Consider the following 13,566-nt stretch of genomic DNA (forward strand, 5'->3'; position numbering starts at 1 on the left):
CTGCAACTAAGACTGGACACAGCCAAATAAATAGGGACTTCCCTGGTGGTGAAGTGGTTAATAACCTGCCTGCCAATGCAGGGGACACGGGTTCGAGCCCTGGTCTGGGAAGATTCCACATGCTGCGGAGCAACTAAGCCTGTGTGCCACAACTACTGAGCCTCTGCTCTAGAACCCACGAGCCATAACTACTGAGCCCACATGCCAGAACAACTGAGGCCCATGGGCCTAGAGCCATGCTCCACAGCAAGATAAGCCACTGTAATGAGAAGCACGCACACCCCAAGAAGAGTAGCCTCCGCTCACTGCAACAAAGACCCAATGCAGCCATAAATAAATGAATGAATGAATGAATGAATATTTTTTAAAAAAAGAAAGAAAGAAAAAGACACAGAGAGACTGCCACATGATGAGAAGGCAGAGATTTAGCTGCAAGCCCAGGTCTACAGCCACCACCGAAGGTACAAAGGGGCCAGGAAAGATTCTCCCCAGAATCTTGGAGGAAGATGGCCCTACTGACACCCTGATTTTAGACTCCAGCCTCCAGAACTGTGAGAGAATAAATTTGTTTTTGTTTTTTTTGGCCGCACCATGCGGCTTTCAGGATTTTAGTTCCCTGACCAGGGACTGAACTCGTGTCCCAGCAGTGAAAGTGCTGAGTCCTAACCACTGGACTGCCAGGGAATTCCCAAATTTCTGTTGTTTTAAGTTGCCCAGTTTATGGCACTTTGTTATGGCAGTCCTAGGAAACTAATGCACATGGTTACCCTAGCAATTTTGTATTTTTAAAAAGTTACTTGGCATACCATTTTTTTTTTTTTTTTTTTTTTTTCCCTTCCCCCCCCCCTCAAGTCCATTCTCTAGTAAGTCTGTGTCTTTATTCCTGTTTCACCCCCTAGGTTCTTCATGACATTTTTTGTCATGAAGAATGTCTTCAGACATTTTTTTTCTTAAATTCCATATACATGTGTTAGCATACGGTATTTGTCTCTCTCTTTCTGACTTACTTCACTCTGTATGACAGACTCTAGATCTATCCACCTCATTACAAATAGTTGTTAGCATACTTTGTCTCTCTCTTTCTGACTTACTTCACTCTGTATGACAGACTCTAGATCTATCCACCTCATTACAAATAGTTCAATTTCGTTTCTTTTTATGGCTGATTGGCATACCATTTATTCCACTTTTTCCTGAGGGCACTGCATTCTCATCTTGACTCTTGTTTGGTAGAGAAGGAGCTTCTACAGCAGTTCTGAGAGCCTGGTTTTCATGCTTTTCTTGATTCTGGAATTCAGTAGGATCACATACTTTTATCTCTGAATGATCCTGCTACAAATTTTAAAAGAAAATAAATGATTTCAATAACAAATAAGGAGGAATCACACTTGAAAATTGCTAAGAGTAGATCTGAAAAGTTCTCATCACAAGAAAAAAAACTGTAACTACGAGAGTTGTTAACTAGACTTATTGTATATATATTGTGAAATGATCGCCACAAATATTGAATCATTACATTATACACCTGAAACTGACAGGATGTTACATGTGAATTATATCTCAATTTAAAAACATATCATCAAAAACATTGCTTATAGTCAGACATAAAGAAAAAAGTAATCACTGCCTTCCAAAGATAGGTACCAAATTGAGGAGGAAAATGAATTAAAGAAAGAAAAGTAAGAGACTAAGCTTTTTTGAGTGGCAGATTTGGTTCTCTGCCTCACCAAATGTCATGAGAACATGCATCTGGGAATAGTAGAGACTAGGGACCACTGGAAGGCATACAAGGCAGAGGTTGCTCTCCTAGGGAGGAGAAACTAACTAGACAAGCTAATGACTAAGGGACTACACAAAGCTAGAAAATAAAAATTAGGACCATCTTGTAAAAGTTACATTTGAATGAAAGGATAATAAAATCAGAGTCCTCTCAGAGCAAGTGGGAGAAGCCCCCAGAATCACGTGACCACACTGTTCAAAGACTAAGCTCAGCTGATCACCAGGCCCGGGACAAGATAGGAAGGAGGAAAAAAAAAAATCATATTTGATGTTGGTATCTCTTTCCTTCTTACTTACTACACCTCACTTAAGTAAACACTCAATAAATGTTCATATTATTCAAAACACATTTAATTTGTGCTTAATACTTACTAAGTGCTTCCCGAGTGCCAGTGCCCAGGGTGTGATGAGGCCAGACTCGGGTTTGCGCTTTCATGGAGCTCACAGCAGTATTTGCCACCACCCGATATCATAAGGGAATTATGAGAAGCCTCCCTAATAATATACCAGTTTGGGCACAGGTGGTAGCTTATTTTTAGTTTGCACATTTCTATTCACCTGGGAGTCAGGGCTCCTGTAGACAGTCCTGCGCCTTCTCCTTGTTTTGGTGACATGGCCAACTGGCTCCCTCTCAGCTTGCTCCTGGCTGCTGAGTTGTACCTCAATTTCATCACAAGAAGATGCAGAAGTTTGAATTTCATCCTGAAAAAGAGAGACATTAATCTGCCATGTCCAATGTATACAGTTACAATGCTCAGGAAGAATCAGAATTTAAACTGAATAAAAGATATGTATTACATATGCAAGAGATAATTTTAAAACCCTCCAGCACTAAATTATAGGCAAGGACAAGAATAATAGAGTATTCAGAAAGAAACACTTAACAACCCAAGCTAAAAAACTAGGCTTGCAAAGCATTCAAAGGTATCTTAGTGTGCATAAATAAGCCAATTATTTTTTTGGGGGGGCCACACCACATGGTTTGTGGGATCTTAGTTCCCTGAACAGGTATTGAACCCAGGCCCATGGCAGTGAAAGTGCCAAGGAATTCCCACAAATTATTAAAAGTATGTTAATTTACTGATTATACACTATATGCTAGGCAGTATGCTATACCTAATAACAATTACAGCTAATATCATAACTGCACTGGGCTAAGTATTCTCATGGATTACCTCATTTATTCCCCAAAGCCTATGAGACAAGTATTAACATTATCTGCAGTTCACAGGTAGGGAAACTGAGGCTTAGAGAGCCCAAAGTAACTTGTTAAAGGTCAACATAAGGGAGTAAGGGAAGAAGGGCATGTGCACTATCATAAACTAGAAGAGCTTTGTCATCAAAACAGCATGGCACAGGTACCAGAATGTCCTGAACAGAATTGCTTCCAGAAGAAATCATCGTATGACAATGGTTGAACCTCACATTAGTGGGGGATGGTTGGATTCATTATTCAACACATGATGCAGAGAAAACATTGACTGTTTTTGGTGAGGGGGTGGGCAATGAAACTTGATCATTTTCTCACACCAAAATGAAATCTGGATGGATTAAAGATTTAAATGTAAAATATGAAACTATAAAAGCACTAGGGAAAAATAGGTGAATTATATCCTCATCAAGTGTGAGGAAGGCATTAAGCATGTTATCCTACCTAGAGACGATTAAGGAGAGGCTTGACTTGTTTTTGTAGCTTTTTAAACGTAAATTCTAATTTTTTGAAATAAACTAATACATACATATAGTTAAAATAATAAAATACTAAAGAGAGTATAATGAAAAGTAAGTCATTCTCTGCCCTACCCTTCTTATTTCTAGGGTTTGATGTTAAGTGGTTACTTACATATCACTAATGATTTGCTGATGGATATTCATTTGTATTTTCAGTAACTATTTTCAGTGCCTCATGTACTAAGATTTACTTCATTTGTACCACTCTCATCTCCCCATCTTTTTCCTAATAGACTTATGCCACTTACTCACTCTATTACCTTTGCAGCTTTAAACATACTTAAACCTTTATTTCTTGTTCCATGACTGCAGACACATCCTGTAAACTGCAGATATTAGCATCCTTATACTTTCCTTCACCTCCTGTCCTTATCTCAACTTCTGTCATCTATTCTTTAAGTTGTTAACATTTATAGCTTATTATGTAACCTTAATTGAATCATCTGTGTAGCTTGATTCCAGGAGTTGATAATTCAATAGGTTATTGTAAGACATTTTTCAAAGCTTTCATTTGTTTTCTGTATCATGTTTCCTTTAGGGTCATCTTCTTCCTTACAGAGAAACCTTCCAGCATTTTAGATGGTAGTAGACACCTGGTACTCTGCACGTGGAAGTAGGGGGTAAGAGGGCTTTGCATCCTGACTTTTCAGTCCATTTCAGTATGGTGACTGGACCCCACCCTCTGAGAGTTAATTTAGTTGCCTGGGATTTGGCGAGGCCTAAATATCAGTGTTTTTAAAAAGCTCCACAAATGATTCTCCCACACATCCTGGGTTGAGAACCACAATATAAAATAAATGTTTTGGTTGTAAAAGAATAAGGAGGCTTAAAAAATGGAAGGTTTTTAGATGGAAGTGAAGTATTACAGAAGAATAATAGTTCTAAGTGATCTAAGATCCAAGGTATACCCAAAGAAGGGGATGGCTAATGAACAGTGGAAAAGAAACTCACAGGACTTAAGGAACAGGGAGGCAAGGGTAGTAAGGGACATCCAGGTGGACCTTTGAATTCACCCAAAGTAAGGTCAGGACAGGAGATGATGAGCCAGGCAATGAGACAGTGAACACTGGAAAGCAATGAGGAAGTCAACAGATGAGAGATGAGAATTGGTGAGTCTGAACTCAAAGGAGCAGGGATATTTATGTAAGAGTAGAAAGACGCTATCTGAATCCTACTTGCCAACTCCCTGGATAGCCATGAAGAAGAAAAGAGGAAAAAGAAACTGTTCTCACTACAGAAGTGTAACCCTCAGGTTACACATATTGCTGGAGTATAGACACACTTTACAAGTACTTATTGCTCCCCTACCCCCATTAACACAGTACAGAAGAGGTTCTATAACTGGTTTAGAAACCTATTAACATGACTCCCAGAGATGTCTTGTTTTTAACCCCACACACCTTAACGAGGGTATGTTAGTTTGGGAGGCCAGCAGTGATCAGGTAGCATATGTTCATTCCTGAACACACCATGATGTAACTGTAAAGACTTGTATAAGCCCAGGACTGAAGTGGCACAGCTGGTTCTGAGAGTCCCCAGCACACAGTCAGACTAACCTACATACAGAGCTGCTCCAACTCATATAGTTAAGGCTAATCTACAGAGGGAGAACAAGGCATCCAGAAGGTCATGCTCACTTAGATGTGACCCACACCTGTACACTTCCCTAGGTGACGATTTGGAGGTCTGGAAGCTTACCCATCTGTTTGTCCTTGGTAATATTACTGATCTCTTTGCCATGTATTTGGACTGTGCTGACTCCTACAGCTTTAGATAAACTCTTTGTCTATGTCAGTTCTTTCCACCAACCTAAGCTCACTATTGACAGATTCACCACTTAGGAATTCTATAGCTGACCAAATTTTGATTATCATCCTGCTCTTGTGAAAATTTTTCAAAATGGAATGGCTCTTGAGATGCTGAATTTGAAACATGATAGATCATTTTAAATTTAGCCCATCAATTACCACCCAAAGTAAAATCCTGATTTCAGATGGCACTACGATATGTATCCTTAACCATGAAAAAATTAATTAAAATATCTATATTGATTTAGTTGATATAGAAACTTAAAGGAATCCAAAATCAATTTTGTTGTCTATTTTATATTAATTAAGCCTGGAATCAAAAAGAATTTTGAACATTTAAAGTTTTTAAATGTTTATAACCTGGAATACAAAGAATTACAGAGTCTATAAAGACAGAGAGAAGGAATCAGATGCTCAGTTCATGTTTATATTTACCTTCATTTCAAGATATATAATGGATGCCCTCCAAAGCCCAGTTCCTTAAGGCCTTTCAACATTTTCCTGTATTTCAAGTTAAGAATGAAGCATTCATTGATCATTTAGGTGTTGAGCCTTGTCAGAACTCTTTGGGGTGGGTCTGAAGCAGCCATGACAACTGCTCCCTCCCATCAGCAGTGGTTTAGTTTCCCACAAGTCACTTCCACAGTCCCTACTTCACGTGATTCTCACAACCCTCAATTCAGCAGAAAAGATGTTATTTCCATTTCAAAGACCAGGAAACTAAGAATAAATGATTTGAGTTTTCCAAGGTTACACATACAAAAAAGACAGAGCTGCTACTTAACTGGGTTTTTCTGACCTCAAATCCAGTTCCCCTCCCTATTCACACCATTTGGCATACATGTGGCAACTAGTAATTAATCTTTGCCTTTGTATGAGAACATCTTATTCAATAGATTACAGAGGCAGCTTTGTCATTTATAAGAATTATGAAAGGATTTACAATTACCAATGACAATCTCTTTGGTAACAAACAGCATGTCTTAAGTCATCACCAACTGTGTTTATCATTCATTAACTGATTGTTTTGCTATTTAATAGGTGATGAAAATGTTACTTACCTGATTCTCATTTTCTTTTCTTGCTTCATTTTTAAGATGGGCTTTTAAGGCTCTTAACAACTTGTCTGCCTGCAGAAAAGTTTAAAGACCTTATCAGTAGAGCCAAAAATCAAAAAAGCACAAAAGATTTGAACATTTTCTCCTGTTCTTGTACTCATCAAATATCATCCGGGCAGGCTGGGAGTAGGGTAACCAAGATAGAAGGGGTCCCTGTCCGCACAGATTTCACGGCAGAAGCCAGAGAGGAAAGTGGCAATTACAGCGCAGTGGGCTAAATGCCTACATGAGGAAGCTCAGGTGTCATGTGAGAACACAGGTGGGCTGGGCCACCAAAGCCTGGACCGCTAGGGTAGACTTCAGTAGGTAAGTGGACATGCCAGTCCTAAGACAAAGATGTGAGGTCACTAGCTGCTGAGGCTGAAGGACAAATAGGAGAGAGTGGGACATAGGGAAAAGGGTAAAGAAATAGCATGGGAAGGTAAGAATGTGTGGAGTTTGAAGAACTAAAGTTCAGTGTGGGCTGAAGCAGGGAGCTGTTGGAGGGGATGGTAAGAGAGAATGTTGGGAAAGTGGGCCTGATCCTGCCAGGCTTACTAAGCCTCTAAGAGTATGAACTTTACCCTCGGGGCAAAGGCAGTCTGCAGAGCTTGCAGCAGGGCAGTGGGTGACCAGTTTTGCATTACTCGGGATGATTACTCTGGCTGTATAATGTGCAGAATGCATTTGGTGAGGGCAAGATGGAAGACAGGGCAAGGGCCAGGAGGCTGTTGTAGGAAGCCAGAGACGACTTCGGCCTGAGCTAGAATGGGACTGAGGCCACACGGATGAATTAAAAACTTTCCTAGGAAGTAGAATCAGTGTGAATGTGAGGGTTGAGGAACAGGGAAATTTATCACGCCTAGGTTTCTGGCTTGGGCAGCTGGTGAAGCACGTGTGGAGGCGTGGAGGGTCCTAAGATGGGGAAGGCCAAAGGCACCACCTTAGCAGGATGGCTACAGGTCCCCGGGGGAAGGGAACTCCTAGCTCCTCCTCCACCACAGGAGAACTTCCCTTCCTGTTCTTTCCTGAAAGAATACTAATCTGATGGGTTATGTTTTCCTGTGCTTTCAAAGCTCAAGCACATGGCTGGGTTCTCATTCCCTCCTCTTCCACCAGCCATACAGTTGAGAGCTAGAGAGTTTCTTCTCAAGGGGGGTCCAGCCACCAGGTTTGTCTCTTCTCTGCTTCTACCATTTACCATCAGCCATATGTTCAGGTGAGAATGGCAGAGATCCCGATTTGGTTTGGGCTTCAGGGCACAGGAGATGCTGTGCTCAGGCTGTGAGTTTTACCAGAACACTGTGCATCAAGATATCAGGCACCACACCGGCTAGTAGTAATAAAGGAGAGACCTATTTTCTACTTGCTGTTGTTTCTTGAACCTATCTTCGGGTCTTCTCTGGGAAGTGAATGATTGGCAGGGCAGAATTTAGGCATTCTTGGTTCTTCTTTTTTTCTCTCTCAATCACTTTACAGAGGTATGATTGACATACAAACAGCTGTCGATATTTAATACATATAAATTGATATGCTGGGAGATCAATATACACTTGTGAACCCATCATCACTGCCTTAAATGTATCACCTCCAAGTTTCCTACTGCCCCCTTTGGATCTTTTTTGGTGCTAAGAGCCTTTAACATAAGATCTAACCTCTTAGCAAATTTTAAAGTATTGTTAATCATAGGCTCTATGTTGTACAGATTTCTAGAACATCTTAAAATGCCATGAAAACCTCAAATATGCAACAGTGATGAAATGAAGGGCCTGTGGCAGAGCCAGGTGAGGGCATACAGCAGGAGGAATGATGGGGGGTGATGTTTGGGGGAGCTGAGCTGGAGGTGCCGATGTTAGCATCAGCACATTTTTACGCACTACCTCAACAAGCATTTATTGTGCTGGACGCTGTTCCAGGTACTGGAGAGACAGTGGTGAGCAAAACAGACAAGGTCTTTGCCCTCCAGGAACCTCTAAAGGTAGGCTAAAGGTAGGAAACACCCTATTAACCAAGTAAGCAAAAATAAATGGTATGACATTAGGTGCTGGGAAGCAAAAACAAAACTGGAGGCTCAGGGTAGAGGCAGGGGAGGACAACCTGCGTTAGGATGGTCAGGAAAGGCCTCTCAGAGTTGGTGACTTCTGAGCTGAGATGTGAATGAGGCAGTAGGTGAAGATGCAGGGGAAGAGCATTCCCAGCAGAGGGAACACAAAGCCCAGAGATGGGCTGGTGAATTTGAAGGACAGAGAGAAGCCAGTGTGGGGAGCACAGTGAACACTGGGGTAAGCGGAGGGCAGGGAGACCAAAGAGGTGACCTGGGTCAAGAAGAAGGTTACCGGCCACGCACGGTGTAGATTTCTTCCTTCTAACTAAAATTTTTTATAAAAATGTCGAGTCTATAGAAAAGTCAAAATAGTCTAGTAAACACTGATACTCCTCACGTAGATTCAGCAACCCTTGATATTGTCTCATATTTGCTTTCTTTCTCATTCTTATGTATTTCTTACCAAGCTGGTTGAAAATAAGTTCCAGACATCATCATACTTTACCACTAAATACATCAGCCACATCTCCTAAAAATAAGGGGATGTTTTCCTACATAACCTCTAATGCATTACCTAGGGAAAGGAATAATTTTCTAATATCCTCTGATACACAGCCTAAAATCAAATTTCCTCAACTGTCTCCAGTTTTAGCTTAAAAAAAATTTTTTTCCCTCCAAATCAGGATCAACCCAAGATTCTCACATTACATTTGGAGAAGTTTGGATTTTATTTTAGGTGTGAGGAAAATTTGACGAGAACTGAGCAGAAAAATGACATATTCTAAGTTTCAACTATCACCCAACTACCAAGAGAATACTATTTTAAGGCAAGAGTAGAGGCAGGGAGACCAGCAGACAGCCTGAAGCAGTGGTCAAGAAAGGAGGGTGTCATGGCCCAGGTTTACAGCACTGGAGATGGCACACAGGCCAGATTTCAGGTGTATTGATACTTGGGAGGAAAAGCTCACCAGGATGGATGGGTGTGGGCAGTGAAGGGAGGAATCAATCATTTACCGACATGGGGAATAGATCTTCATTGTTTTGACCTGATCATGCTGTTTACGATGCACTTAAATGCACAAGTCAGCAGATGAGAGGTCTTACTGAAGGTTTGGATTTGGGCGTCATTCGTTCCAGGTGAATCTAAAGTTCTGAGAATGAATAAGATCACCAAGTGAGAAGCACAATTAGAGAAAAGAAGGCCCAAGAGAGAACCCTGGGATACGCCACATTTAGAGATTTAGCAGAGGAAGAACTAGCAAAGGAGACTGGAAAGAAGTGCTAGCAAGGCAGGAGAAAACCAGATATCAAAGAAGTCTAGAAAAGGAAGTGTTCTGAGCAGAAGGGAGGGTTCAATCACGCCAAATGCTGCTGATGGGCAGGTGAAGATAGATAGAGATGGACCACAAGCTTTGCAAGGTGCAGGGCATGGTGGCCTCAAAAACATCAATTTCAGTAGAAAAGAACAGAGAAATTGGGCAGTAGATAAAAGACGTGGGTCAGGAGAGGGGTTTTGTTTCTTTTTTAAAAGATGGATGACATTAAGATTTGATTGGGCGTATTATGGAAATGAGCCAGCAGAGTGAGGGAAACTGATGCAGCGGAGAGGAATACCTGCAGGAGTTTAGACCCAGAGGGGGGAATGGGATCTCCAGCACAAACAGCAAGGCTGCCCTTAGGCACAGCCTTTTACCATAACATATAACAGGTGGAAGGCAAAGGATACGGGGACAGGTGGGTCTGGTAATGGAAAGATGAGGTAATTCTCAGCTTAATTGCATCTATGTTTCCATGACCTATGCGGCAAAGTCATCAGGTGATGGAAGGGCACCAATCTAAGGTGAGAAGATATAAAATAACTGTCCTCGATAATGGGAAAATTAATGACTACCAAGGAAGTGTAGGAGAATCAAATAAATCATAAATTAAATTTATGGTCACATTTAAATTAAGTTCAGTCAACAAAGTTAGAGGATTTTCTCCAGCCAGGGTCAGCTGGTTAGTACAGGCAAGGATTAAGCACATAGCTTGTTTAATCAGGTGTGGAGTTTTGCCAGGTGAGGGAAGGGAGCTGCAAGAAGGTAGAAATAGTGGTAGTTTTATAATTGAAGCTTGCAAGAGTGAGAAAAGGACCCTGGCCGTACAATAAATCTTAGTAACTGACTCCTTCATTTTGCCTTACCATTAAGAGTGGTGTCTCACTATTATATATAGAATGGATAAACAACAAGGTCCTACTGTATAGCACAGGGAACTATGTTCAGTATCCTATGATAAACTATAATGGAAAAGAATATGAAAAAGAATATGTGTATAACTGAGTCACTTTGCTATACAGCAGATATTAACACAACATTGTAAATCAACTATACTTCAATAAAATTTTTTTTAAAAAAGAGTAGTGTCTCAAAAGAAAGTTAATATTTTCTCTTCTAAATTTATTTTGAATTTTATCATACTGGTGAAATTTACTTAAATCTTATTCCGTTAAGATTTTAAAAAATCAAATCTTGATAATTTCTTAGAGCAATTTATTCAATTTTTTTGCTATGCACTTAGAATTTTAAAAAGGCAATTGATTTAATGAGCTCTTAAGCTGTACCAACTGTAACTTAAAACATTTTAATTATGGAAGATTTCAAATGTGTACAATGAACCCCCATGTATCTATCACCCAGTTTCAACAGTTACCAACATTGTGTTATTCTTACTTCATCTAGTTCCCCCTGTTTTTCCTGAAGTATTTTATAGCAGATCCCAGGCATCGTAACATTCTACCTGTAAATATTTGGCTAAGAGGTAAGGACTTTAAAAAAAAAAAAGAAGCATAACCACAATACCACCATCATATGCAACAAAATTAACAATACCTTAATATAATTTAATACCTAGTCCAAATTTAATTTTCTCCCATCATCTCAAAGGTGTCTTTTTTGTAGTTGGTTATTAGAATGCCTCGTATAGTCAAATTTGCCTGGGAAAGAGCACCTCTAACAGATATTTGTTGACACCTACTATGTACCAAATGTTGTATGCTAGGCAAGCAATGAGGTCTGTAGTGACACAAAATACTGTACTACACCACTTATATGAAAACAGGTGATTAAATGGCTACCCCAGATCAGGTTCCTCAAGAGACAATGATAGGTGGGACTTTCAGAAGAAGATTGAAGTTGCAACAGTTCTTCAGAGATCCAAAAGGTTGTGGGGCCTTCATGTTAGACAGAGCGCCGAACTCAAGTAGGAAACCTCCATAGTAACTCTTCACAAAGGAGCTACCCTCTGGTGCATTGTTCCAGTGCTGCCAAGAAGCGGTTGTAAATAGTAGCTCTGAATAAGTATCCAACGCCTCCCAAATAAAATGTACTGCACTTAGTGCTGTAAAGACTTCCAAGGTGGATGGATGAGATCCCTCCCTGTTCAAGGAACTTAACATTTAGTAGAGAACGTATCTACACAAATAACTACAGGGCCAGGTGGAAGCCTGCAAGTGCTCAGAAAAAGTACTTGAAATTATACTGCCTTAAAGGCGCAGAGCGTTCCTAGGATCACTCGGGTGGTGGACCTGTGGCCAAGGGAATGAAGAGGAGGGGACGAGGTGCCAGGTCAGTGATGACATTTCAGTTGGACTGTGATGAATAATTGGAAATTATTCATGCAGATAAAGAAGAGGGAGAGAGAAGGGGATTTGAGGCCAAAGGATTAAAATTAGCAAAGGCAGAAAGATGGACAAAGGTGCCAAGTGTTAAGGCAACAGTACAGTCTGGATGCTGCACTGGATAAAAGATTCCAGCCAGATTGTAAAAAAAAAATTTAAGAGATTTAAACCAAGGAATTAAGATTTTGTTTATGAAGTACTGAGGAGCCATTAAATACTATAGCTCAGAAATATCTCCAAAGATAGCCCTTTATCATTCGGCCCCAACAGGTGCATGGGCCCTGATTATTTTGTTTAAACCACTTAAAAACATTTGTGAGGACTGATTTAGGTATTCACTCCGTGTAAATACCACAGCTTGCAGAACAAAACTCCAGGGTACACGTTAATATGATGTGGGAAAATAAAATAGAGAACCCCAATCCCGAATTGAACCCTTACATTTTCCCCAAAACGTTTTGAAGTCTCAAAGACCTCACCGGTTTTGAATAGAACACTACCACAATAGTGATCAATAGAGGAACGATCCGACTAAATCAGGGCTGAGTTGTAAAAACTTATCCACGGGGGAGGTCCCCTAAAAGTCATCCTTTCTTCCAGGTCCCCCATTTAAGTAGCAGATTTGGGGCGCTGTTACAATTTACAGAAATGTTAGCTGTTTGGAGTTTTCCAAAAGCCAAGGCAATTATTTCCGCGACTGCCTAACAATTAATCGGCATTTAGATGCAGCATTCCTTTAGCTCTCTGGGCCTGCGTTTCCTAACTGATGCCCTGGTAAGTATAACTGAGTACTTCCAATAAAACGAAACCAAACAAACCCTTTTGGAGTCGGTGTCTTTGTGAGTCCCCACAAAAGTCAGCCTCAACATAAGGTGAAAACTATGGCTCCCTCTCGTTTTTGCAGAGTTAGTGGGACCCTTCTGTGAACCAATTCTACCGCCCCAGGGCCGGGACAGCAGCCTCAGCCTTTGGAATTCCCACTCGGTCCCCTCCCACCGCGTCTCGTAGAGGCCGCTCGACCTACCCCACCCGCCACTTGCCTCGTACCCTCAGGTTAGCCCGGAGGCCCAGACTCTTGGCCAAGTTCTGCAGGTCACTGTACTTGAAGGAGTCCAGCTCCTCCAGGGAGGGGACGGTCATGGCGAACTGCAATCCAGGTGACCAAGCAGAGGATCGGTCCTCCACTCCCAAAACGGCCGTTCAAAACTCTGGCGCCGCTCTAAGCGTTGACCAAACCGAATGTTACAGAGTTTAAATTGAGAAAGCTGCACTTCCATTGGTTAAAAATGCCTCAAAGGCGGGTCTCCTGGTGTTGACCAATAGAAAGGCTCACTTCCCCTCCACCAGACGCACGTTCTTCACCATCCCTCACCAACACGAAGGCGCCAAACGGCGTGCCCGGCAACGAGTGCGCGGCAGAGCCCCACCCGGCCCACGTTGTCCAATGAG

The 13,566-nt window shown here is 41.3% G+C and overlaps 1 protein-coding gene across 1 annotated transcript in view; it reads right to left on the reverse strand.

The window, feature by feature from the left end:
- Positions 1-13,257, reverse strand: part of NUSAP1 (nucleolar and spindle associated protein 1) — a 32,153-nt gene extending 18,896 nt beyond the window's left edge. The window contains exons 1-4 of the mRNA XM_007460155.1: positions 13,165-13,257; positions 6,380-6,448; positions 2,338-2,481; positions 1,176-1,332 (exon numbers count right to left, since the gene is read on the reverse strand). Of these exons, the coding sequence (XP_007460217.1) occupies positions 1,176-1,332; positions 2,338-2,481; positions 6,380-6,448; positions 13,165-13,257 (463 nt within the window). The remainder of the gene's footprint in view (positions 1-1,175; positions 1,333-2,337; positions 2,482-6,379; positions 6,449-13,164) is intronic.
- Positions 13,258-13,566: the final 309 nt, after the last annotated feature.

Source organism: Lipotes vexillifer, unplaced genomic scaffold, assembly GCF_000442215.2.
Source record: "Lipotes vexillifer unplaced genomic scaffold, Lipotes_vexillifer_v1.1 scaffold408, whole genome shotgun sequence".
In the NCBI taxonomy this organism is placed as follows: domain Eukaryota; kingdom Metazoa; phylum Chordata; class Mammalia; order Artiodactyla; family Lipotidae; genus Lipotes; species Lipotes vexillifer.